General features: G+C 41.1%; 1 protein-coding gene across 6 annotated transcripts in view; it reads left to right on the forward strand.

Moving 5' to 3' along the window:
* The window catches only part of CALD1 (caldesmon 1), a 124,774-nt gene that overhangs the window by 54,440 nt on the left and 43,339 nt on the right, over positions 1–26,995 (forward strand). Inside the window, exon 1 of one of the 6 annotated variants that reach the window (XM_083859578.1) lies at positions 21,473–21,714. The exons of the other annotated variants lie outside the window; for them this stretch is intronic. Coding sequence (XP_083715704.1) covers positions 21,668–21,714 — 47 coding nt within the window. The 5' untranslated portion in view covers positions 21,473–21,667. Of the gene's footprint in view, positions 1–21,472; positions 21,715–26,995 lie in introns of those variants that run through there. 6 annotated transcript variants of the gene reach the window in all.

The raw sequence follows: 26,995 nt of genomic DNA on the forward strand, positions 1-26,995 counted from the left end.
CATGGCCATGAATTTGGTTCTTCCTTCTCCCAGCAGAATGAGAGAGAGTGTTAATGACCTTTTCAAAGCAGTGAGTTATGATAGCTGGAGGCTTTGTCTGTGCTGGAATGCCACGAGATGAATTTGTTTAGGGAAAAGGTTTAATTCCACCTCCCCCCTTGCCCTTCTCTCTTGTACAAGCTGGAGAGTCTTTTCTCTCATTACCATATAATCATCTTAGACTGGAGGATTGAGTAAGTTCCTTGAGGGCTGGAGTCTCATTTCTCACTCACATTTTTGATGGAATGGATGAGTCATTTCAATATTCTAAGGAGAAGGGATCTATTGGTGATTAAATTAATATGAGAAAACCTCCTACTAAAGTAATGAAAATATCATCATGTTTTTTCAGGCCAGGATGTACATAAATTGAACAAAGAAAATATATCTTCAAGGCAAACCTGAAATGTTTAGGCAAATCCAATGGACTCGTAATCTAATTTTTCATTTACTGATTATTATCAGATGGACTAACACAGTACTTAATAAACTATGAAGATAATGAAAGGCTTCAGCTGTGCCACCAGCTCTGACACTGTTTGAGTCAAGAGCAATGCTTGGAGGTGTTGTTTTGGTGACTCACATCTTGAAAGTCTGACTTCCATCATCTGTTTCCCTGTTGCTCTGCTGGCTCCATCCTGATTTCACCTATCGTGCTCCCAATGAGATCCTGATGGAGAGCCTTTGATACCACCACAGGTCCTGAATGCTTGTGGTTTATGCTGACTTTGGGGGAAATGGGACTTCTCAGCCTGTTGGTTTTGCTGGATATAAAGTCTTGCTTTGAGGAGATAAAGGCAGAAATGCACAGGAGTGGAGCAAAGACCACAAAACACAGAGTTTAGCTGATGAAAGCTTTTAAACTCCTGTCCTTGCTTGACAGAATAATTCTGAAATTCAGGAGAATATCAATGCATATGTTTTTAAAGCAGGGTAGGGCTAGGAGAAAAGTGAAATAACTCCATTTAATAGGCCATGTCACACATTCAAAGCTATTCCATGTTAAGTTGCATTCTGTGTTTTAAGCCTTGTCCTATTTTGAGTCTGAATCCCGTTTTTTGGTGGTTGTGAGCTTAAATTAATTAATAATTCCTCTGGATTTGAGGGGTTGGTATAACTGAGAGCAGGGATCATCCCATCTCACTGCTGGAAAAAATTCTGGCGAGATGTCTCGGTGACTAGGAACGACTTCTCCTTCACCAGCCCATCTTCATTTATTTATTGGTTGTTCTTGCCTCAGCTTGGGCTGTACCCTGTCATCAGTTTCCCAGCCAAATTCTTTATGGGAGCCCACGGGGAGTCCTGCGCAAAGGGAAATGACATCATGCTGCCCTTTAGTCCTACCTACAGAGGAGCAGACTTGGGGAAACCTACACGTTTTCCTAATTAGCCAGCGCTGAATTTACAGCATGTGTTCCTTCTCCATTGACATCCGGCAGCAAACCCCAGCACGTTGTAAATTCGGCCCTTTGTGTCCCAGACAATTGGTTTTAATCAAAATATTCTGGATGTCGCCTTTATTTGGCTCGCACGTGGGAAATTGTTGAGGTCTTTGGTCCCTCTGAGGTGAAGAATGTGCCATTTTAATGGGCAACTTGGAGGCTTTTTAGCTAAAAATATTTCCTTGTCCCACTGGAGTGGCAGGATTTTGTGGGCTGCCACCTTTTACACCATTCTGCTGGAGATGTGTGTCCCTACAGTTTGTAAAACACTTTTGATGTGAAGGATGAAAAATGTGAGCTGTTATGGTGTCACCTTTCACAAGGAAAAGGGTTTCTGTGCTCATTTCAACTTCTGTAGTGCCTTCAAGTTGTTCCTCTGCAGCATAGGATAAAGAGAGATGCAGAATGGGTTTAAAATTGAGGGTTTCCTCTTTGCTAGTTGGAATTCAGACTATTTAAAGCCTAAATGCTTAATCAGATGAAGTAAGGATGTGAGAGCATAAACATAAAGAAATCTGGCCAGACTGCTTGAAAGGTAGCTGGAAGTGATTCCTCCTGTTGGGAATAGTAATGCCATTTTTTACTGCTTTTACTCCTCCTTTTAGCACAGTGGTACCTCTGATGATGAAAACTGCTTTGCGCATCTCTATAACCAGAGCGTCTGGCATTTTGTCAGTTATTTACTAAATCTATCTATCCCTGCACCATCCTTTTAGCAAGGTAATGCTGCTGTAGCTTTCCAAATGGGGAGTGAGGAAGGGCTCAGCCACAAACCCATCAGAGGGTGGGATGTATTAATGCTTTTTGCTTCCCTCTTTTGCTCATCAGATCTTCTCCAGGCTGAAGGATTTGGAGAGTGATGTGCAAATCACCCAGGCCCAGAGTTTTTATAGCACCTGTGCTTTGGTGCAGGCCACTTTTAGAAGGAGGAGCCATGAAAAGCAGCTTTAGTTAGTCACAGACTTCAGGAATCATTCTCCATAAGTTTTGAGGTCTTTGGAGGTTGGTCCACCTCTGATACATTTAATAATGTTTTATTGCAGGGGAAATTGTATGTGGAGCCAATTCTTATCTGTGCCACTCTCTGTTGGCTCCTGGATGTTGATAGGGAGATATTGTTGATGACTTCTCCTGGCCAGGGAGGTGATAAGGTGGATAATCCTGATAATGCTGGACTTTCAGGGGCTGCAGGGCTTTTTGTGTTCTTTTCAGAAGCTGGGGAGGAGTAACACCTCCTTGTCACCCCTTTCCATTGGATTTTGTGGGATTTGACCTCTGCAGATGTTGTTTGAGGGGTTTTTCAAATGCCTGTGTGAGGTTTAGAGTCAAATCTTGAATGGTCAGTGGATGGGACAGTTTAATGTTCCTGAGCAAGAGTGAGAGGAGGACATGGGAGACATCTGGAGACTCTTTCTGTCCAAAACCAACAAACATGATGCTGCATTTTTGGGAAAGCAATCAGAAAATAGAGCAGGAGCAATACCAGACCCTTTGACTGAAGGTGCTCTTCTGCCATTTGTGGACTGGATTCATCATCTGGGGCAGCAGCTACGGCCATTTCAGATATTGTTTTTTCCCAGTTTTTGTCTTTCTCTTTTTTTTTTTTTTTTTTTTTTTTTTTTTTTTTTTTTTTTTTTTCTTAAACCAGAACCATGACACCGTTTCTTGTAAATCTGCCTTTGTCATTGTGGGTTTAGCTGTCATAACACTTTTTTTACCTCAAGCTCCATCTTTAATCACTTAGTGGCAGACCTGGGAATAGAAGCCATGTCTCAGCCACAGGACCACATCTCCTCTCCAAGGCTGGGAGGTTTCTTACAGAACAGCCTGCTCTGCAGTTTGCTTGTGAGCTGCATTTTGGAACCCTCGTAAACTGGAGAAAATGCAACTTCACCTTGGAACAGAGAGCAGTCTGAGCCTCAAAAGAACTTCCTGCAACAGGCAGAAGAGGGGAATGTGGCAGCTGAGCTTGTGCATTTAGTGAATGTTAGGACAAATAATAAATTAAGACTTTTAGGGGTGGGGAGAGGAAAAAAAAAAGTTTGCTTATGTAACCCAACTCCATTTGTTAGACTTCCTCCTCCCTATCCTCCTTCCCCATTATTTATCAATTAAATATGCTGAGAGCAGTGAGCTGTTTACCACAAAACCGGGGAAAGGGGGGAGATTGTGGGGTAAGAGTTTCTATCCTGTTCCAAAAGCTATAACATGGATACCAGAAAGAATGAGAGTCAGATGTAGATGATGCTGTTGAGTTGCCATTGGTAGAACAGAACATCCTGTCCTCTCCCAGCTCTGGCTGTTGCTGTGCCTCAAACCATCCAGTGTGAGTGAAATGTGGATGTCAGTCCGGAGCACTTGTGTGGTTTACAGGCTCCTCATTATGTTGCTGTGATGGATTAAACAGCCACTAAAATTCCAAACAGTTTATTTTGCTGCCCAGGCTTTGCTTCCATTGAGAGATGCATGCAAGTGGAGAGAGTCTTATCATTGAGGCATCTCCAAGGTGCCTTTTGCTGCTCCTGCTGTCAGCAAAATTCTGATTGACTTCATTACAAAAACTGGATGGAATTGCTTGTAAGCTTGTTTTTTAATGGAAACCTGGATGGTTGATGGGGAACCAGGAAAGAGGGCTAAAAACTGGGAATGCTTTGGGGTTCAAACCCTTTTTCATGTATGAAATGGAAAGGGAGGGGGACAAATTCTATGTTTCCTGCAAGGTGACAATGAGCAGCTCTGGTTTTCTCCAGATGATGGAGAGAACATTCCTGGTGATTTCTCCATTAAGAATTAAGGGTAGAGGCCTTGCCTTCACTGAGCTGTGACCCTGATGCCTCTAAATTGTGCTTAGTAATTCCTCTTTTTTTGTACTTCAAATCAGTGCTTTAACTTGGGCAATCATAACACATTTTACTGGGTGTATTTAACATCAAATCTGTGTTTTTCAGCACTATTTGGAGTCACAAATTGGAAACCAACATCAAAAGCTTAAACTAAATGTGGACCTGAAACTTGTTTAGGCTGTTACTCTCTTCCTGAACAGCAACTCAGTGCAAATAATGACTTTCAAAATCTTTTTTAAATTCAGATATTAACTTGAATTGAAGGAGCCAAGCTGAAACTAAACTAGAGCTGAGCTGAAAAGGAGACTCGAGTTGAACTTTCTGAGCAGAGCTGCACTGCAGAGTTGCTCACACATGTGCAGGGAAGGGAAAGACCTCTGCTCTGGAATTCCTGCTGCCTTAATTAACACAGGGTGTGCAGAGCTGACTGACAGTGCAATGGCAGAACGTGCAGTCAGGCAATTACAGATAACACAAACTGTGGTCACGACTCATCAGACTGACTGTGGAGCCCTTGGCAGACCTGACCCAGACATGGGGATTGCACTGAGAGACTGAGAGCTTTTATAGGGAGACCTAGAGAGGAGCAAAGCAAAATTTTTCACCTATTTCTGCACTCCAAGATGTTACTGCCTGAGACAAAAAAAGGAAGGACTGAGTTCCTTGGGGGAGTTAAGGTTGGGCATTTGTGACCCTGTTAGACCCTTTATCATATACAGGTGTGGGATTCCCTTACCCCACCTGGGTCACACATCTACCTTTTCATCCTAAAAATCCACACCAGCAGTGCCTGCAATCCACTACCATGGGTTACCTAAATGAAGCCTCTCATGGATTTTAAAAGTATATTTACAAGCAATTTTATTTTTCCTTGTTGAAGGCAACCAAAACAATAAGAATATATGTTGGCAAGTACTGGGAGTGATCAGACCAAGGCTGGTTAAAAGATTTAAAGAGGAAGAAGAGTAAATTTTTAAGGCATCTCCCATGGGTTGAGTTGATGGCTCTGCCACAGGTGGTTCCCCAGAGGTGCAGGATCATATCCATGGTGTGGGAATCCTCTTGAATTGTCCCAGGCAATCCTGGCTCTTGCTGTGAGAGAGTTCCTGAGCAGTCAAGGTTGGGCTGAGAATCTGCACACTCTTTATTTCAGCTCAGCACACTCAGCTGTCAGCCTTTATGACAATGGGTATTTGGCCTGTGATAAATGTACCAAAGGGTTGGTTGTTTTTTTTTTTTTTCTTCCCTCCCTTGAGTACTTAAAGCTCCCTTGTCAGCATTCAGGAAAGCAGTGTTTAGACTGAGCTGGAAACAGGTACCAATGTGGCTGCCTGACGCAAGAGTGGGTTTATTTTCCATTTTAATAGTTCTTTAAACAGGTCCTGCATTTGTATATAGCTCCTTTGTTGGAATAAAAATCCTTGTTGGAGGCTACCAGACAGCTATAAATAGCTGTCGTGAGTATTTATGCTGGGGATAATCTCAGGAGAAGATATTTTTAACTTTGCACATTGTTTAGAGTAGGAAATTCTTTTAATGCCCACATTTTCCATTCCCAGTGCCATTAGCTTTTTCCCCACCCTCTCTGGTGATGTGTGCCTTGCTCATTCTCTTTCTCCCTCTTATTTCCTTTAAGGTTCAAGGTTACCAATCTGCTCCAGAGGCAGACTTGAGTTTATTATTTTATTTTATTTTATTTTATTTTATTTTATTTTGCAGGAAAATGCTAACTTTGGCCTTTTTGTGACTGTGTGGGAATTGAGTTCATTTCATGGGGCTGCTATCAGAATGTAAACGAGATATCTCACCAGGCTGGCCCCGTAAATTGGGTAATGAATGAGAACTTTATTTCTCTCCAGCATGGAACTCATGTGTTTGTTAGAATAACAGTGGCCAATCTATTTTATACTCCCAGAGAAAGTATTCTGCTTTTTTTTTTTTTTTTTTGAGTGAGTTTGTGAGAGCTGCTGCTTGTACCAATGGTTAATGCCGGACCAGAAAAAATAAAACAAAATAAAACAAAAATAAAATAAAATAAAATAAAATAAAGGCATTACGCTGAACTGTGCTTGCAACTTAAAAATATGGTCCATAGCAAAGCTTGTTCTTACACAAGCCAATATATGATTTCAATCTACAAAATCATCTAATATGTGTTAAATTGAGAGTCAAGGGAAGATTAAAAGCAGATATAATTTGACACAATTTGAAGTGCAGCCTTTGAGAGAATTCACTGTTTACCTGTGACACAATCTAGTCAAACCTTTTATATTTTTTCACCATTTTCTTTAGTCTTAAAAGTGACTGACACATGCAAAGCCCAGTAATTAATGGGAATTAAGTGCCTTCTAGACAAGAAAAACCTGGATTGTCAGCATGAAGGATTATTTGACAGCAAAAAATTCTGTCAGGCCTGTCCTGTACATACTGTCAGATTCTAAAAGGTATTTTCAATACCTCTTGAGATTTGCTTTTAAAATCTCTTTTTGATCTCGTGGGGCTGCACAAAAGACAATCTGTGTGCTCTTGAAAACCTCACCCGAGCTCTCTGCTCCTGCCAGCAGCCCTGGAGCATCTTTTAGCCTCTATGAGTGTTTTTTTTAGAAGATGAAATATATTTCAAGCCTCTCTTTCTCTGCATAAGTTGATAAGGATTTATGGCCTGTAACCTGCCTGTAAAGCAGTGCTGCTGACTTCATGGGAACTGTATTTGTGGATTTTTTTTTTTTTTTTTTTTTTTTGACAGCTGGTGTTGCTGTTAATTTGGCTATTTAATTTGTGCTTGCCACATAAATCTGTAGGTAGATGTGTGCACATACCCTGCAGTTTTGAAATGCTGCTGTGCTGGAGGCAAGGGCTGGTGGCCACACAGCTCATTTGCTGCACTAATGGTCAAAGAAAATTAATTGTGAGGATGGGAAAATTAAAATTAAAATTAAAATCCTTGGCTGCAGACTGCACCTCTGTTTGGGCTGCTGAGTGAGCAGTGTCATGATCGCAAAGGTCAGGGCTTCATTTCCCATCTGTGCTGTCGTTTGCCTGGAGATCAGAGGTTATTGAGCATGACTATTAAACAGAAAATTTGGCTTTCCAGGCTATGTAAATGTTAGAGAAAGGAGCTTGGTGAGTGGAGAGAGGCTGTGAGTGCTCAGACACCTCACTGGGGGAGCTGTGGCCAAAAAGGACCAGAAAAAGGGTTGGACCTTCAGCCCAAAGGCAGCTGATGACCAACCCCAGGCAACTTTTTGTAGTCTTGGAAGGTCCTTCCTGAAAACCATCAAGAACCCACCTGGATAAGAACCTGGGGAGTAAAATATGAATTAAGCAATTAAGCTCAGCTACTCTGGGGGAGCTCCTCCCTGTGCAGGCAAAACCCAGGAGAAAAGTCACCAACCAGATGGAAGCAGGACTTGGTGTTGTCCCTCACTGCAGAGTCAGTTCTGGCAGGGATGTTATTCCAGCAGGGAGGCCAGAAACCATTGGAGGTCAGCAGGGAGAAAGGTGATGGATTATTTCTTTCACTGTTACCTTGCCTTTCTTATCTGATGAAACCGTGGCTTTATTCGACCTCAGTATTTTTCTCCTTTCTCTGTTGTCTAGAATGTGACCAGATCAAATTTCTCCCTTCTGTCATGACCATTAGTAGCTTAAATTTTTTTTTTTCTTTTTTACAGGAAGCATTTTTCAATAATAAAATCTCTCCCAGACTGTAGTTATATAATATTCAAGGTCACAGGAATCAGAACAGAATCTGCCTCACTTATTAGGACTGTGGTCATGGAAATGAAAATGCCCCAGCAGGATTTTATTTTATTTTTTTTTTTTTCTTCAGGATTTTGCTACTGCACACATAATTCATGAGACCTGATCCATGAAAGATGATGCCATTTTTAGGCCCATTGCATTGAGCTGTTTAGTATCCTGAATTTTTTAGCTGTGAGGTAGAAGTAAAAAAAGCCTTTGGGGAAGAAAAACGTTGTAACTGCAGAATTTTTGGATATTGCTGTTGTGTGCACAGTCAGTGGCTTTGAATCCAAAGTGTCATAGGATTAAAAATCAGCATGTCTGGAGATGTACAGGGTCCTTTTGTGTTGTTATTCCTTGTGTTGCCTCTGTGTCCTCCCCACTGTCTGCTCAGCACCACAACCCTCCACCTCTAGTTCACAATCCTCCTTACAGGAACTATTCATGTCAAAATAATAATAAAAAAACCCCTTTAATGGTGCCTTTAGTGGTTTCACTGTGGGTGGAAGAATGGTGACCCAGGGGGAACCTGTAAAACTCATTTTTTTTCATTCATATTTGTCTATTCCCAATATTCTTTTTCCTCTATCCCAGATGGCTGGGGATGTATTTGGTCTTTAGAAACTGTGAGGCCATAAGTGATTATTTTCAGAGAATGTCAGTGATGCCTTGGGAAGGCTGAGCTGGAGCAGAGACTGGACAGAGCTGGAGAATAAAGTAGGGGTTAATTGAAAGGCCTTTAAGGACACACATTGGTGATTTGAAAATAATAATTGAAAAAGTGTTTGACATCAGTAGGAAATATTCAGATCTTAACTTCAAAATAAACACAGGCTTTTGTAAATATGGACAAAGGTAAGGGCATCATGGTAAGAGACCCAAGACTGTGCCAGTAGTTGTTAATTTCCAAGGAAGCATTAATTTCCTTTTCCTGTTTTTCAAGAATTTTTATGTGTAGGAGAAATGCTCCTGCTGCATAAACACTTTTTAAAATAATGGCTTTAAAAAATGTCTGAACAAGAGCTGGAATCCCAATGTACTTAAAGACTCTCTGTTTAACTCTTGCTTCCTTTTTTTTTTTCTTTTTAACATAGCTATAATATGGCTGGAGCCAAGATCAGTATAGGGCAAATGTGGCCAAAAAGCAATAATAAATTAATAATATCTGCCTGTCCATCATAACCTGCTCTGTTTGCCTGCCTAATACTTCAGCTAAAAGGAAAAAAAAAAGAGCCAGAGAAGGAAGAGGAAAGGATAATTTTCTTTTCTCTGCAGATACAAGAGAGCAATTTGATCCCAGGTTTGGGTTCACTTCCCACCATATTTCCTTTGGGGCCATTTGTCATCCTTCTCCAGGGAAAAAAAAAAAAAGAAAACCAGAGGTGATGTTTGTTTCTGAGAACATCATTTGGAGGTGGGAATCACCTGTGCTGGGTGTGTGGACTCCATCTAGTTGCCTGAATAAATTGAGGAGCACATCTGGTGGAAAGAGTCTAAAAATCCCAAAGAAAAGGGCTGGAGCATCTCTTAACTGCAGGGTGATCTGGCATAATTGGTGTGGAATACAGACCATGCTGGGGTGACTTCACTGGTGCTCCTCACCATCAGTAACACCTTCTTAAAACACACTGAGAGGAGCTGCTGCATCTGGTGGCATAAAGGGAAATTAGAGAATTAATAAAATCTTTTGTGTGTGTTTTTGGGCTACTATTGGGAAGATGGGAACATCTATCACCCAAACCAAGACTTGATCCAGCTGGGATTGCTCTCAGCCATCCCATTGCTGGTGGCATTTGAGCTGATGCACATTAGTGGATGATGAAGCCACCCCTCTGCTTTCTACTTTTGCCATCATTGCTCTTCCAAGAGAGCCAGAGAATCCTGGCTCCTCTTCTCAGCCCTCACTCTGAGTCTGCAGAGTGGGCAGGAGCTCTGGGACAAAACGTGCCCCAATCTTTCAGTGTCGCAGATTGACTCAGCTGGCAAAACGCTCTGTGTGAAATTGTGAAATGCATTAAGTGTTTGCTGATCGCTGGGTTATGTTTTTTCTTGAAAGGAGGGGGCTCTGTGTAGTCAACATGTAGGAACAAGGCACAGCATCTGATATTATTGTGTTGGGTTGGAAATGTCATTATCCATCCTTTTGGGCTGGATTCTTCTCTTTTGGGGAAGAATCACAGAACCTGGAAGGGTGTAATTGGTCATTTGTGTTGATTCAGTCAAGCAGTGTCTCTTCCCGCCTTGTAGAGCAGAATATCAAGAAATGTTTAAAATCCCTTTGAATAATAGATGTTTTCTTAATTTACGTGATCTCTCTAAGCCTCTTGTGAGAAAGCAAGTGGAGTGACACAGCATAAGGCAGCAAAGATTGTGTTTAGTGTTTAGACATTGGTCCTGTCTCCTTTAATCCTGATTCAGTGGCACAATTCCTACAACTGAAGATGCTCAAGTAATGACTGATCTCTTCCTTTCAGGCAGAATCCTCTGCTTGGTTGTAAACATGTGTACACAAAATCTTGGTGTTTTGATGCATTCAAAAGATGGGAACAAATCATTTTTCTTGCATGCAGAGGTCCTGGTTTCCTTACCTGAGGTTTAATTGTATTGTTAAAAGAATTTGGTAGGAGTTCCCCATTTGTGGTTTCTTTCTGCCACAGTTTAAAGTGCATTATTTTCTGATCCCAGCTATCTGAAAGTCAACGGGAAAAAAGGTGTTGCTTTGAGGTAAGTATTAAAGAAGTGCCCTAAAAGACACTGGATAGAGGAACCATGTCTGCAACTGTGATTTTCCCTTATCACTGATTTTTCCAGTCCATTGTGCTGCATAAATTGGGATTCATCAGGTAGCAAAGGACCAAGCCTGCAGAGTGAGGGATGCTCTGGCAATCTGTTTTTGGCACTCTGCAGGCTTATCCTCCCTGTGAGAGGTTTCTCTCCTTTGCTTTGTGCTTAATTTTAGTAGACAAGTCATGACAAACATGTCCAAAGACGTGTGCTGGATTGACACAAAATAATGTGGATTTTATGAGCAGGGGTTGTCATTGTCACCACGGATCTCGTGTGTGTGCATGAAAAGAGCTGTTTATATCTCTATTATTTCTGATCTGTCTGAGCACTTGATCTTTGTGTTCTTCACCTTCTTTATTCAGTATTTGCAGGCTTGAAATTATCAGCTTGTGCTTGTTTTGGTTGTGGTTTTTTTTTTTTTTTTTTTTTTTTGGGCAGGAACTGAATAATTATTTATAACTTTCAGAATCTCTGTGGTAATTTTTTGGTCAGGAAACCTTTTTTACAAGGTTCTAACTCCTGCTTTTGAAAGTGTTTCACTTCTGAGTGAGGCGAGTGCTTTTGGAGAACTCCACATAAATAATTAATTATATATTGAAGATATTGGAGAGAAGATGATAGGAGAGAGATAAAGCTGAAAGGAACTTGTTGGATGTGGTGCAGGTAGAGCAAGCAGTAGGTTGGAGCAAACCACAGCCCCCCTCTTTAGGCTTCAGCTGCTGTTTGCCTCTTTTATAATAATTTTAATAATGTTTGCTCTTGCTTTGTGGTGTTTTGGCACTTCACATGGATGGGGACCACATTAATTACTACTTAATTCAGCAGGTTTAAACTGTAAACTGTAAATTATGAGGTGATGGGGTGGGAAAAACAGTCCTTTATCCCAGTCTCCCTCTAGGACAGAGAAGAAACCATGGCCTGGCTGGGATGACAGGATGACACCACCCAAGCCTGGTCAAGGCTCTGAGCTCCCACTCCTTGAGCTGTGCTTTTTAAGGAAGGATTGTGCTTTTTAAGGAAGGATCGTGAAGCATCTGGCCCTCAGCTAGAAAGTCAGGAGGCAGGAAATGCCTTTGCTGGAAGCATTTGCCAACTGTGGTTTCTGGTATGTTGGTGGGTGGGTTCTCAACGTGTCCATCTCGATAAGAAAATGCCTCGAGCCAGACCCCGATCCTCGTTCATCAAAGGATCCTTTTCTTTATCTCTAGTTTCAATTAAATAAAATAAAAACACACCATTCTCCTCTCACAAGCACGTTTAACTTCTTAAGCCTCGTCATGGGCATCAGGATTAACTAAGTTACAGTTTGTGAAATTCTCTTGAATTTCTGCAAAGAATTTTGTATCCCCTGAAATTCTGCTCATCACGTCTTATCAGAGATGAGAGATCTTTTTCAGAGGGAAAAAAAAATATAACAAAATGTTATAATGGTTAAAAAAGTGTCTTTATTTTGTTGTCCTAAATTATAAAAATGTAAACATAAAAATAGTCTCCTGCCTAGTGAATGTTATTATTCATATTTTTCCTGCTAAGGAAGAAGGGAGAAAGAAAACATCCCATAATTTGATTGGGTTCTTTGAGAGGTTTATAGTCTGGGTTTTGTGTTTTTAAGAAGAACACTTTTTAAAAAATGTGTTTGGGATTCAAATGGAAGGGTGTGGACAAAGCTGGGTTTTGGAAAAAAAGACTATATTTAAGAAGAATGCATTTTAAATAATGCTGATGGGAACAAAATACCAGTGAAGAATCACAGTACACTTGTTTCCTTTCAGTCCAGTTTCTTACACTCCCAAAATATCAACTCTGTTAATCTTTGGGTTCAGAATTGGTCTAGGTGAGCTATGGATGTGAATTTAAATTGTTGAAAGATTTAAATTTAAGTGATGCTTTGTCCATGGTGGTGTCCAGGGACCTGCTGCTGGTCCCTTCCCATTGTCAAAGGGATGGAATCTCCCCTTGGGATTGCTCCAATTCCATGGAGCCCAAAAAGCCACGAGTGTTTCTCCCAGCTTTGCATTTCCAACCTTAAAAATGAGCTGAGTTAAATCTCAGAACATCACATCAATGGTTGTGAGCTTGCTTGTTGCCACACCAAAATGAATTTGAATTAAACAAATGGTTTAAGGCTTCCATCGTGCTCTGAGGTTCTACCTTGGCATTTGGAGCTGAAGGGATTTTTCCACTTTCTTTGTATTCTGAAGTCCTTTCTTAGTCTCAAGCTCAGAATTTCACAGCAGATTCAGTGTAAATGAATGAAATCTGAGGAAAAAGTTGCAAACATTTCCCAAAAGAAAAAAAAAGTTGCTCTCAAGTATTAGAAGTGCTTCAAATCCTGCCAAATCTTTGAAAGTGCTTCTGATTTCTTTCTTTCAGACTCTTCTGAAATGTCCATTTGAAACATAAAACATTTTTAATATTTTCGAAGAGGTCTAGTGAATATTTTAGTGGGATATTTCTAATTATTCCCATGGAAACCTGAAAATGTCAGAGTCTCTCTCTAGGTGCAAAGATGATGCCCTAAGAACAGGTTTGTCTTCAGTTGCTGTGGAATGATAGAATATTCACTTTCTAAATGTCAGTTGTGTAGACTGGAAGGGTGAATTCCTGCTATAATGGCTAATTTTAGGAGGAAGTTTGTAATACTGCAGATGCTTTAATCTCTCCTGAATCTATGAATCCTGAAAATCCTGAAAGCAAAAAAGTGAGAGGCTCCAAGTCAGAAATACAATTTAATAAGAAGAAAGGAAAAAAGGTAAAATAAAATAAAATAAAAGCAATAATACAAAAGAGCACTGACAGAGTCAGAACACAACCTGAGCAGGGTGGTGGGAGCAGTCCAGGTGAGGGGCTCTTCCTGAAGCAGTGATCCCACAGAAAGGTCTGGGAGCTCTGCTCCTCTGGGAATCCAGTGGCTCAGGGCTGCTTGTCCTGTCCCAAATCCCAGATTCTCTCCAGGTGGGAATGCTTGGCTCCTCCCCCTGGGCATTGGGAGCATCTCCCAATGGGATGAGGAGTCGTGCAGTGGCTCCTTGATGGCCCATTAAACAGAGAGAGCTCCTGGAGGGAGTTCCCTGTGAGTCCTGGGCAAGGCATTGATGGGCCATGAGCAGAAGAGCCCAAAGGAGGGGCCTGGGAAAACACTGCCCCACCTGGTTCCAACAGCTCATGGGGATGGGGAGAGAATAAATACTTTGTGTACATCCTACACTGCAACCCAGGACAATGTCCAATCACCTTTTCAGTGAAGAAATTCCTCCCAATGTCCGACCTAAACCTCCCTTTTTGCAGCTTGAGACTATGTCCTATGCTATGGTGATTTAATTTTAATTTCTTGATGCCCTTTTATGTCTGTTACCACACAATAAATCACTTTTTTTCAATTTTTCTGAAAGCCTGCAATGGCTGCATGTGGCAAAGCCCAAACTGCCTGCTTGCAGAGAGGAATTCTGCTGTGCAGGGGGAATTTTTGCTCCATGGGCCAGGTGCAGTGGGGTTTGCATTTCTATTATTTTTTTTTTTCTTTTCCCACTGCTTTCCTCTACAATGTTCATGGCTGGAGGGAAAAATCCAGCCCTAATGGATCCTGATCTGATATGACAAGCCTTGTGGAAGGGTTCAGCCTCTACCATTTGTTGCTTTCATGATCAACAATGTCACAATCCCATCAGATTGTGCAGATGAGACGGGAAGATTTGGTGTTTAGGTTTCCCTAAGACAAGAAGAAAGTGAGCCTTTATTTTTCTTGTGTGTGATTTTGTTTGGGTCTCCTTCAAGAAAGGAGAACTGTTGGGAAAAATAGATGTGAGGTGCATCCTGTTTCTTGGATAGTCCACTATGGGCCTGATATTTCTGGGTCTGAGAGATTTTAGCCTTTTCCCAAGGAAAAATTTGTCAAGAAAGTTTCTTCTCAAAACAAACTTGGCAAACAACTCTCCTTTCTCAGAACAATCTTTCTCCAGGTGGTGTTTTGCTGTTTCTCCAGTTTAACCAGTGGGATTAGAAAGATGTCGTTCCTATTCACCAACCATGCTAATTCTGTATGGGAACACCTTATAAAAGGCAGCAAGAATTAGAAAACAAAGCCTTTTTTCTATACTTTTTGCCTTCTGAAATACTTGGAGTCTTTCTTTTGTGTCCTACAGCGACAGTCCATGAAGTGTTGCACTGCTAACACCATTTAATGTCCACTTTTGTTCCTCCCTGGGAGAATTGGCAAGGCTTTCTGCACAGGGAGAGGAAGTTTGATGAGTTGTGAACTCATCTTGGAACCTGGAAGTGGGATAGGAGTGCTAAGGAGATTTATCAGGCAGCAGGAGTTGTCTCAAAGTGTCTCAGAGTTCAGAGATTAACGTGCTGAAGAAACCTCCGTGAACCATAAAAAGACAGCTCAGATCCACTCCCTTCAGTTTGCTGAAGTGGATCTGAATGAAAATTGAATGTATATAACCAGCCCCTGATTTCCAAAGCGTTTCTGTGTGGGTTCAGTGGGTTCAGCAATCTGATTCCTGTCAAACCCAATGACTGTCACATTGACGCAAATACCGGGCAATATTTAGAAAATTTGGGAAAGGTATTCTGCCAAGGAAGAGAAGAACCCAACCCCTCTCTTTTAACATGCATTCCTATAGGAATCAGAAATGCAGAAGAAAGGGGAAAAGCATACTGAAGTGTTGACCATTCTAACAAAAATCATACTGTACTGGTCTTTTTTTGGATTTTTAAATTTTTTTTTTAAAGTTTTCCACTGGCTGGAGGCTTTTGAAGGAAAGAAAAGAAAAGACTCATCTTCTGTCTTGAATTAACTTGGTTAATGATTAACAGAGCAGTGCAGTATGTGTGGTGCCTTTTAATTAAATCAGAAGAGACATGATTTGGACAAGATTTTAGTTTCACTTTGAAAGTTATTAAATAAACTGACACTGTTTGCTCTCCAAAAGTTCCTGGGAGCATCCGGTGAGCTGATAATCCCTGTGCTGGTGATGTTTAGTGAAATAAAATTGCTTCTAAAACACCTAAGGGCCAGATATTAAAAATGACTGGTCCAGTCATCCAGGGGCATAACTGAACATTAAATTGGATGAAGCCGGAGGATCCAGTTTCATTTCAGGGATTACAAAGGTCCAAACTGATTGTTTCTGGTCAGGTTTGCATTTTGAATGCCTCTGAGCTGTTGAAGTGGCATAAATTGCTGCTGCCTTTGGTGGAATTCAGATGGCTTTTGCTGGCTTGAGTTTATGGGGTTGTTTGTGGAGTGAGATCCTGGCTGAGGCTTGGATTGGTGCTCACCACTAAAATTCAGAGTATCATAAGATAAGAGCTTTTGGTACAGGAATGTCTCCATAAATTGGCCCAGCAGGCTAATAAATAAATAAAATAAATAAAAGCTTTTCTCCTCCCAGAGTTTTGTGCCTGTGCACACATTGATGATATAAAACTCTCCCAGCAGTGAGGGATCCTGGACTCACACCCTGGATTCAGACAGTGGATGCTCTTGCTGGCATGTGGTGGCACACAGGGGTGAATAGATCCAACATTTCACACTCTGAGTTTGCTGTTGTTTGGGATTGTTGTTGTAATCTGTTAAGGAGCCTCCACCCATCCCTCTCAGCAGTAAAATCAAGGCAGAGCCTGTTTTGCCTGGAGAAGCATCAATCATCTGTGTTTGTACCACACCTACCACATTGTGCCTCCTCCTGGCTTTTGTGGCCAGGCTTGAAGTGAGTAGTTATCTTTGCAGCATGCCTCCAATATTTTAAAAATAACATTAATAATCTCATATAAAAGCTGTTGTTGAAATCACCTATTGCCAGAAACAGTTGGGGCAAAGAGAACTTACATCTGCATTATTGGCAGCTTTCAGTTTTGTGGGTTCTGCAGGAATTATCCTACATGGCTGTGAGCAGAAGTCCTGCAAGTCTGGGCTTTGAATGAGTTATCCTTCACTCTGGTAAAGCTGAAATTTATTAATAGCCATTATATTTCAGGTATAAATGAGAGACAGCAAATTTTAAAGTTGGAAAGGCAAATTAACAGATTGCTTTTTTGTTGTTGTTGCTGTGAGAATTGCCATGAAATGCATAAAGCACAAAAGAAAGGGAATTGAGTGGGGAAACAGTGGCCATTCCATCTGCTGCTGGTGATGGCTGAGAAATAGGACAGAGCAGAGTCAGGGCACAGGGAGAAGTGATAAAGCCTTTGTGATTTCTTCCCTCTTACTCTTTTCTCCATTCCAGTTGTCCAGTGAACAGAAAGTACCTGGATCCTGGTGGTTATATGGAGACTGTCGTTTGCATCTCCGTGTTTATTTGAGAGCAGTGAAGACACAACCCAAAAGCTGTGCTTTGGTGGGAATGGTCTCCCACACCCAGGAAATGTTGTGCTGCTTTATTTCAGGATTGTGCATTTCCCCATGAGTGACTGATAGAGAATGCCAACACCAGCAAATAATGTTTTTCTAATGAAGTTTCAATTTATAGTGATAGTTCTCCTTGGAATATATTGTCTTGGAGTTTGTGTTGTTTACTGGTACAGCCATACATGCAGTCAGTCACTTTTCCATGTGAAAAGCAGGATAATATTAATATTATCATCAGAGAGAATTAGATTTTCCTCCCTGTTGAGGACCAGGCTCTTGCCTGCACTATCCAAATCCATCCTGTCTGAGCAAAGCAGGCATCAGATAGGATTGAGTGCTGCATGGGTCTTATCTGGAGCTCCATGTTTTGGAAGTATTTATCATTTTGGGCTGCAGGCTCTTACATTCTAATGTACAAGGCTTGTGTTCCCAGTCCTGCAGAGCTTGTCCATGCAAATATTTCTATTTTCTGATAAGGCATTTGGTACCTGATAATGTGTCAGGGTGAACATGCAAACTCTGCTGGTGTTGTGGCTCCGTGATTTGCACATGCAGATGCCTAAACTCACATATTTCAATTTGAGTGTCTATTTTAACACATAAATAAATCCACATACAGAGCTGGGCACTCACAGATTTCATTGGACACATTAACATTTTTGACTCTCCTGCTCTTTAGAGGCACCCAGGTTGTTATAACTATGGGATAGATTAAAAAAAATTAAAGGGAAGAATAGATATCATAGCTGGAGGATGGATTCTTAGTACTGAAACCTGAAAGAGCTTGGGAAATTTCTAACTGGGAAATGGCAGAGTCTCTGTTGCTTCAGATATTTACAGCTTAACTTGGAAAAAAAAATAAAAATACATAGTAAGATACAGCTCAGCATTATTTGATGACAAAGTGCACAGTCTTGTTTTTGTAAGGACTCAAGAGATACACTCTTAAGAGCTTATTGTATGAGCTGCCAGACTTTACCTGCAGCTTGTGATTTAATACACAGAGTGCTGCTCATTTGTGAAATAAATTCCCTGTTCACATGCCAATGTCCTGGAATGAAATCTCCCAGGATGGTGAATGCAGATGCTTTTTTTGCTCTGTGAGATGCATCCACTGAGTTCCCCTGCAGTGAACTCTATTGGGGCATTTCAGAAAAAAAAAAACCCAACAGAGTTTGTCTGCTCCGTGAGAACATGAAAGAGACTGTGGCATCTTTAATTTTCCCAGGGAGGGAACAGTTAAAAATATTCTTCAAATAAGGAGCAGATGTTAATGTCATTAGAATGAGTTTTTGTTAAAAAAAAACAGAGTTCTCTTGCAAAATGCCAGTAGCTCTGCAAACTTCTCTACGAGTCTGCCTGCTTGTTTCAGATTTGTGGCACAGAGAAGGGGCAGTGCAGGGAGAGATATTTAATCTTTCTGAAACCAATCAGGGACATTTCTGTAAGCTGCCTTTTTAAAAATTGTCTCAACGTGGACTGAACAACTAAAGAAACATGAAGGTGTTTAAATGACAGGACAAGAACAGTGAGCATCACAAATTGGCACAGGAAGGAATAAGCTACATATGGATAGTCATGGTCTGGACAGTGCATATTCCTCTATCAGGTTCTGAATTCACCATCATTTCAAAAGAAAAAAAAAGATTCACAGGCTTTTTGTTTTGATCAGCTCACTGAAAAGTCTGCCTTGCCTGCAGGAATGGTTAAAGTAAAAACAACAAACAAAATATTAAGTGGCTCTCTGGGTGACCTCTGGACATTCTTATTGTTAAGTATGAGTAGACATTGGAACCTCCCAGTAATTATTTCCTTTTGGAAAGCTCTCATGTCTCCTTCCTCCTCCTCGTTTTACTGCTTTTAATGTTCAGAAAATAGGAAAGGCCCTGTAGTTCCTTTCCTTGCTGCAATAGATGACCTTACACTCCCCTAGAGCCATTTGCCTTGAGTTCATTGGCATGAATGACACCTCACAAGTGCTCTAGAGTAGTCAACATCTGTTTGCTCCAGTTTTTTTCCTCTTTCTAGTGCCTTCCTTAGGGGTTTTGGTGCCCCAGATCTCTGAACCATCAGAGCATACCAAGAATTCAGGTTGAGACTTGTCTCCTGCCCAGTAATTTTTTTTGTGCTCCAGATGCCCGTGTGAATTTTTTGGGATTATCTGGGAGGTGATTTGCCTCCTCCTGCTCCATATGCAAGATCTTCACCTCAGGGCCACAGCGTACTGAAGGCATCCCTCTTGGTAAAGCTGCTGAAGTCAACAACAAACATTTGGCTTCCAAATATTAAAGGGATAACGAGGTGCAAGGATCTATAACTGCCTCAGGTCCTGCTCCCACTCCTTTTTTCCAAGGGGTTGCAAGCATGGCATGATGTGTTTCAGCTCCTGGGAGCTGCTGGATCCACACCCAGACAAGGATGTTGGTCACAGATAACACTGCAGACAGACACTGGTACTGCTTACAAGTGTTATTTATCTTATTTATTCACCTTATTTATCTTCAGTTCCTCTTTTGCAGGCAAAGCTGGCCTTGAGGATAGGTTTGCATGACCAGCATTGTTCATTGCTGAATCTGTAGGCAAATGAAATCCATTCTCAGGAGTGCTGGAGATGCAATTTGTTGCTAAAGTCTTGAAGTTAAAAATGGGTCGACCTTTGGGTGAAGCATTGTGTTCCACCTGGATTGAAGTTCTCCTCCAGAATTTTCTGATTCAAAGCAATATTTGGAAATGTCGAGAAATAAAAACTGTGATTTTTATGACTATTCCAAGAGGAATATTTTTATATATTCTGAAGTCTACTATAAGTAGAAGAGGCTTTCCTTGTTTCAAATAGAGCCATGCATGGCAGTACAGAAAGATTTTCTAAAATTCTGAAACTATTTTTTGAAGATGTAGAGTGTAGTGTTTTAGAGGTTAGTCAATTCGCTTTTATTGTTGTCCTTAATGGGAACTGTTTTGTTGGTGAGCAGTGCAACAACCTGATTTATTCCAGGATGGATTGAAAAGAGCGCAGAACTATCAACTGGAATAAAAGGATTCTCTAACACAGTGGTAAATAGAAAGCTGTATTAGAAATCTGCAGGGCTGCCTTGGAATTTCATAAACATCGACTCTTACATCTGGTATCTGATTAAAATGGGTATTTTGGAAGAACAGTGACATGACCTCTGATTAACTAATGCTCTTCCAGAGGGAAGAATTCTGCTTCTGTGATTCCTCAGCAGTAGAAATGCCTTTTCCGGGAGGGGTAAATATTCTTCCCTTCTCACCAGCATTTTTAAGGATCCTTTGCCCGTGGGACTTAAACAGAGCATAAATTAACATCAGTGCCCCGAGCAAAGTGCAAAAACTTTGGATTCTTGAAAGCTCTGAGGAAAAAAAAGAGTCTGGGTTGGTGCAGCATTGTCCTTGGCTTTGTGCAGAGGGTGCTCACTCCAAGGTGACAGTGCCACCTGCTGAAGCCACACATTCCACGGGCAGCAGAGATTTCCCTCTGGGGTGTTCATCCATCCATCCATCCACACCCACTCTGGTCATTTATGAGGGTTAACAAGATCACAGCCTGAGGTGGAATAGCTGCAGGGCTTTGCACAGTGAGTGGTTTCACATTTTTGGGCTTTGAGGGGAAAGGGGTGTGAGAGCCAAGCAATGAAGCTGGTAACTGGTGGTGCCTCCATTTAAATCACTGTTTGCATTTCTATTTCCTGCTCCCTTCACTGGAATTACACGGAAGAAAACATTGAGGACAGTCTGTTAGGCTGGATTCAGCCCCAGCCCTGATTTAAATCCTGTTGTTAAACAAAAGATGGTTTTTACCTTGACTGCAGCTGGACTTGCAGCAGCTCCCCACCTCCTTGGATTGGTTTGTGTTTGGCCATCACCCTCACTGAGCTGTCTGATCCAACTTTCACAAGTTACACTGCAGAATTCTCAGGCAGTGATTTACTCTCAGAAGGGAGGACTGTTCCCTGGACTATGATTTTATATCTGGGTCCTCTCATCTCTTGGCAGACTTCAATGTGACTTTTCTGTGAGCAGAGACACCTCTGTGCTCAGATGAGCTCCCTCAACAGAATCCCTTCTTGTGAAAGCTGGATGAGTTTGTCAGGCAGCTTAAATAGCTGAGAAATCTGCAGGAATTTCTGCCACTGTGGGCTCAGCAATGACAAGGAGCATCTATTAGAGAGAATACAGTAAAAAAAAAATATTATCATACCATCACAGCAGAAGGGAGGGGGATACAAGACAGATAATGAGCTTGACAACAGGCAAATACAGACAAATTCCAGGAGCTGCAGGACCAACCAAATGGTTAACCTGTGGGGTGGAAAGAGCATCCAATGAATCTCGCCTGCCTGAGAGGATAATGGCATTTTTATTATCTCATTCCACGCCCTGATCATCCCGTCCCTTTGCTCCCCGGAGCTGCCAGCACTGATTCACACACTGCAGACATGATCAGCAGGTCATACTGCAGGCAGAGCTTGTCCAGCCTCTCCAAGTGAGTTATATCTGTGTGGATTTTTGCCTTTTTGCTGTTGGGTAGGAAGGGCTGGGATGGTGGAAAGGGCAAGGGGAGCAGAATGGTGTAACCAGCTGGGAAATGAGCAGTGGGTATAGATTGGCTTCTTCTGCTTCTTTTTTCTTCATGTTCATGCATTTCTCTTACCTGTATTGCAGAATTCAAGTTGTTCAGGGGCAGAGGGATGTGTTGGGAGAACCGGCTGCTAATCGGAATTCTATTGGTGGGAAGTTTGCAGGAGTTTCATGGTTTGTGTGAAAGGTTTCACATAACTCAGATTGCTTAATTCACTGAGTAAATAAAATCCTCGTGGCACATTCATCCCTGAATGTGGAAGGGGGAAAGCAAGAGAAGACAATCAATTAGCCTGTGTAATATTGCCAGTAATGTAATCTGCTTTATTCCTGTCTTGTATTGTTTTCTTGGTCTGCTTTATGAGCTGATGGGTAGGAAACAGGACACTGCTCTGTTTCTAAATTACTGTGATTTATAAAAGGATTTGGTTTAAAGTTTTGGAGAGGTTTTGAAGAGCAACTGGGATTTCTATGTGTGTTTTTTTTAGAGTTTCCAGCATGATATCTTGTGCTCTTGGAGGGAGAGGGAGCTCAGGGATTTCCAAAACTGAGCCCCTCCAAGAAGTCCCTTCCAGGAATCTGAAATCCTTCACTGCAATTTCAGAAATTGGGCAATAAATAATAATTCAGATGACATTTTTTTGTGTGTGTGTGCTGTTCTGTGGTGACACAGAGCCACAAGGCACAGCCCTCCCAAAGCTCTGTATGGGAACAGGGAGCAGTAGTGGGGGAGCACCAATTGCTCTGCACTCTACAAGGGGAAAGCAAGGGATGGGAAGGGGCAAAATGGGTGAGATTTGGACATTTTGGTGATTTTGTAAGTGGTGAGAATGTTGACTCGTGATACCTGATGTGGGGAGCTGGCTCTGAGTGCAGGCTGGACTTCTCAGATGACCTTGAGATCATTTCTAGTTTGTGCTGGACTTGGTTTAGGGTGGTGTCTGTCTGGTGTAAAATACTGGGAGATATTTTCTTCCTCTCCCTTTTGGGCAGGAGAGGGAACCAGCAGTGTGCTGCCTTTATACTTTGAATATCTGATAAGTTGGAAGAGTGCTGGGAGCAAAGCCTTCATTTGAGTGTGAAGTGAGTTCATTGAAATCAGCAGAATTATGTCTTAGTGAAAACATTCCTTTTCTCCTCAAGTGTGATTAGCTACTCTAATGTTGTTTTTCTGCGTCTTGAGAGTCTTGGGTCCTGTAACAGCTTCTAACAAAAGCAGACACACCTTGAAAACCAGACATGGGTTTCTTTTGTCAAGACTCACGGTAGCATGCCTGGGGAAGAAAAGCAAAGTTCTCTTTGGAAAAGACTCTGAAGAGAGAAATCAAACTTGGAAAACGGATTTATTCCCTTGTAACAAACATCTCCATGACCTCGGGCCAAAAGAGAGAAGACACCTTCAGCATTACCCACAGAGGCTTCTTCAAAGCATTGCTGAGAGAAATAAATCCATGATGAAATACTGCCCTTCCCAGGCTGAGGCATAACGTAATCATTCCAAGTGCTCATGTCTTTTCTTCTCGGGGAAGAAAAGGAGCATTAAAATCCTTATAAGTTCACTCTCTGGAGGCTCTCCAGGGACAAGGAGGAGGCTGTTATTGCATTATTTTGAATGAGGTACTATGTGATTGTTAACTTCTTGCAAACGTCCTCTAATGGCCCCTCGGTATGATCATTTCATCTGTGCTGTTTAAAGTTATTTTTCTGTGCTTTCAGTGCACTTGTGGTATTTGTAGAAAAAAAATTCTGTAATTGCTAAATAGCTGAGTTGTAATCCTGTTAGCATTTGATACACTAGAAATTAAAAGCAGAAGCTCTCAGCAGAGCCAAGAAATCATTCTGGTTGGCCTGAAAACATGAAGGCTGTTTAATAAATGTATAGGGATTGGCTTGGCTCACTGTGCTGGACACCAAAGTGTTTACTGTGCAAGTTCCTGGGGAAGGCAGGAGCTCTCTTTGCCAACAGGTAGGATATTATGAGAACTTCTGTTTAAGCCTCAATTTGGTTGTTGGAAGCTCAGGGTTTTTTCTTTTTGCAGCATTTTCTTTGTATTTTGCAGCATTATTTGTATTTGTATCTAGGTTATCTTTGCTGTTTTTTGGCTGGATGTTCAAGACTGATACCAGCTTGTTTTTTAGGAGGAGAGAGGGGTTTAAGAGGACTCCTCCATAGATACCAGTGGTGTTGGGGGCACTGTGTTATCAGCTTAATTCTGCTCCAAAAATTGATGCTGTTCATATTCACTTGAAGCTCTCTCCTTCTGGTCTTCTCTTTTGACCACGCTCCTCATTCCTGTTCCCCAGCAGGCAGAGGCCTGAATCCTTAATTTTTAATTTATTTTGACATTTCTGAGGTAATACAAGAAGGACATAATGACATTTGCCCGTAATGAGGTTATTTTTCTGTTTTGGAAGCAAAGAACCCCAAAGTCTCAATTCCTGAAAGTGGCTCTTCCCCAGCAGTGACAAATCTACATGAAACATTTTTGAGTGGGAGTTTTTGTGGCAGAGAAAGGACAGATCTGAGATTTTGCAGCCTTCAGCCATCAGTGAAGGATGTTATTTTCAGCATCAGAAAAGCATTGGCTCTCCCAAAGCTGGAGTGGAGTTTTGAGCATCCACTTCAGTCTTAAGTCGAGGCTGTGAGCATCAAACATCTAAAGTTTTGTCAGAGAACAAGTGGCTTGGGAGAGTTTAGTGAAAATTCTGAGCTAAATTATCCTGTGCAAGCCTTGGTTCAAGCCAGGAAGTTGCTGTAAATCCAAATGCCTGAAATGAGCTGTGAGAGATGCTCCTGATGAAAGGTAAATTTAGTAAAACTAGAAAATGTGGGAGAGTTTTGGCCAGAATTCTTTCAGAGCAGAGCTGGTTATGAGTTCATGTCAGGTTGCTGAAACTGGCTTTGTCTAAATTAAAAGAATAGGAAATACTTTTTTTTTTAATTATTTTTTAATATTTTTTATATAAGAAATTACTGAGTTGCACCTTGCAAATTTTTTTAAATTAAAAATTTTGATTTTTTTTTTTAATCTTTTGCTTCCAGTTGACCTACCTTTCAAAGAGAAAAGTAAAAAGAAATAAAAACTTACATGAAGGATTTGCTTTCTTGTTCCGGACTGAAATAACGAGAGAGAGGGAAAAAAAAAAAAAGCGCCCTGAACATTTTCCATATCACTTCACTCTGACAAGGGCTTTTGCTTCTGCTTCAGCAAAACTAGAAAATTCATTGTTAGTGCAGATTTAAATGCAGATATCTCCTCCACAGGCACACTGTTGGCAAAGGTGTTCATCCAGTGGTGGATGGGGGTGGGAGAGTTTTATCCTGCCTTTCCCTTTCCTGCCAGACCTGCACTCCCCATCCACCCTGGTCCCAATTCAGAGTTAAACAGTTAAAAGGAAAAGTCTCTGATGATTATTTTAGTCCCTCTTTGCTTTTCACTTCCTATATATGTGTATATGTCCATATAAAGCAGATGAAGTCAACTATGTCCTGTAAATCAAACCCTTAAATCCTTAAAAATGCAACAAAGAAAAACAATTCCATCAATCATTGAAATAATTGAAACTTAGAGGCTCAATTTACTGTAAATTCTCACTCTATCCATGTAAAAAAAACCCTAAAACATTTGAAAAACCCTTTTCTTGCATTATTTTCAATGTATTCCTTATTTGATTTATATTTTGGGATGTGTAAGCTCTTAAATATAGTGAAAAATGCTCCTTGAGTTCAGCTTGCATGTATAAGTGGCCACAGAGCCAAGTTTATAATTATATATCTGGATAATGTTAGCCTTCCTGCATTCACCCATTCCAATTTTAATTCTCCATTTCATAAAATCTATGATCAAATTTTGGAGCCCAGGCTGAGCTCGTGCTGTCCCTTTTAATTTAGGACTCAGCCCTTTTATTCTCCTCCTCCTGTGCTTTGCTTTTATTAGTCGCTTTCTTTTTGTGCTGATGTGCAGCACATATTGTTAAAGGCACTTATTAGAGCAGGAATTCTACAGCGTGGAGACTGTCCTAATAAGGGCAAAAAAGCCTTTTATTGGTGAGGTAAGAGAAATCAGGCAGTGGATGATTTTTTAAAAATTATTTTTATTTTTTGCTGATTGAGGAGGATAAGGTGCGGTTTGGCAGGTACCGCCATGGGTTTGGCATTTGCTGACACGGTTCCTCTTTTCCTGCAGCTCAAATCCTCTGCAGAGCAGGCAGGGAGGGCTTCCCCCACTCTCCCTTTTTGCCTTCTCCCTCCCCTCTTCCTTCTCTTTTCCACAAGTGTTCAGCTGTTGCTGTGAAACCTCACTCAATCTGGATGTGGTGATGGGATGTTTTTGCAGATCCAGCTGTGCAACACTTTAATCACCTTTTGGGGGACAACAGTCACACTGGAAAAAAGATTTCCGTTTGGGAAAAATGGAATTTTTTTATTTTTTTATTTTTTACCTCTAAATTATTTAACCTGTTTGTGAAGCTGTCAGAAAAGTGACACTCTAGTCCAAAGTATTTTCATACAATTTCTCTCTTCTCCAAAACCCACTGTTGAAGCAGAAGTACTGGCTGCAAGGTTTAGTTGGTTGCTCATCTGTTTTTTTCCTTCCAATTGCTTTGTATAGTTGTATATTTGTATATTTGGATTCCAGAGATGAGCAGCACATCCCATCTTCATCTGAAGTCAATGTAGTTCCTTGACTTCTAAGCTGAATTATTGTGAACAAAGTTTTAAATTAGTGTAGAAGTTGATATTTTCGGACTTTTGTTCCTCAGTCTCTGTTCATCTCTTGGTAAACAAATACTGAGCCAAATATCGGCTCTGCTTAAATTCACTTCAGGAGACTGGAACTGATGTAAAGTGGTTTCCCCCTTTTCCACCTGGTGCTCTGGTGTGTTTCTTTGATTGAAAGAGGAATAATGGTTAATTTAATCACTAATACCCAGTTTTTTCTGTCACTCTCTTGCTCATTTTCTTCTGAATACTCTACATTTGCTGGCATCCCTTGTGAAGCAATTTATTTTCCTCTCTTCCCCACCATAGTAATTCTAGAGTAATCCTGTCATTATTGAGGTTAGCTTGCTGTAGGGGAAAGATGTGAAAGACAAATGGACAATAATAAAGCAGAAAAGGAAAATAAACAGCTTTAGTGGCAGGGGGTGGATGGACCAGCTCACATTAAGGAAAATGTACAGAT

This window comes from Zosterops lateralis (genome assembly GCF_965231275.1).
Source record: "Zosterops lateralis genome assembly, chromosome: 4".
Lineage (NCBI taxonomy): Eukaryota > Metazoa > Chordata > Aves > Passeriformes > Zosteropidae > Zosterops > Zosterops lateralis.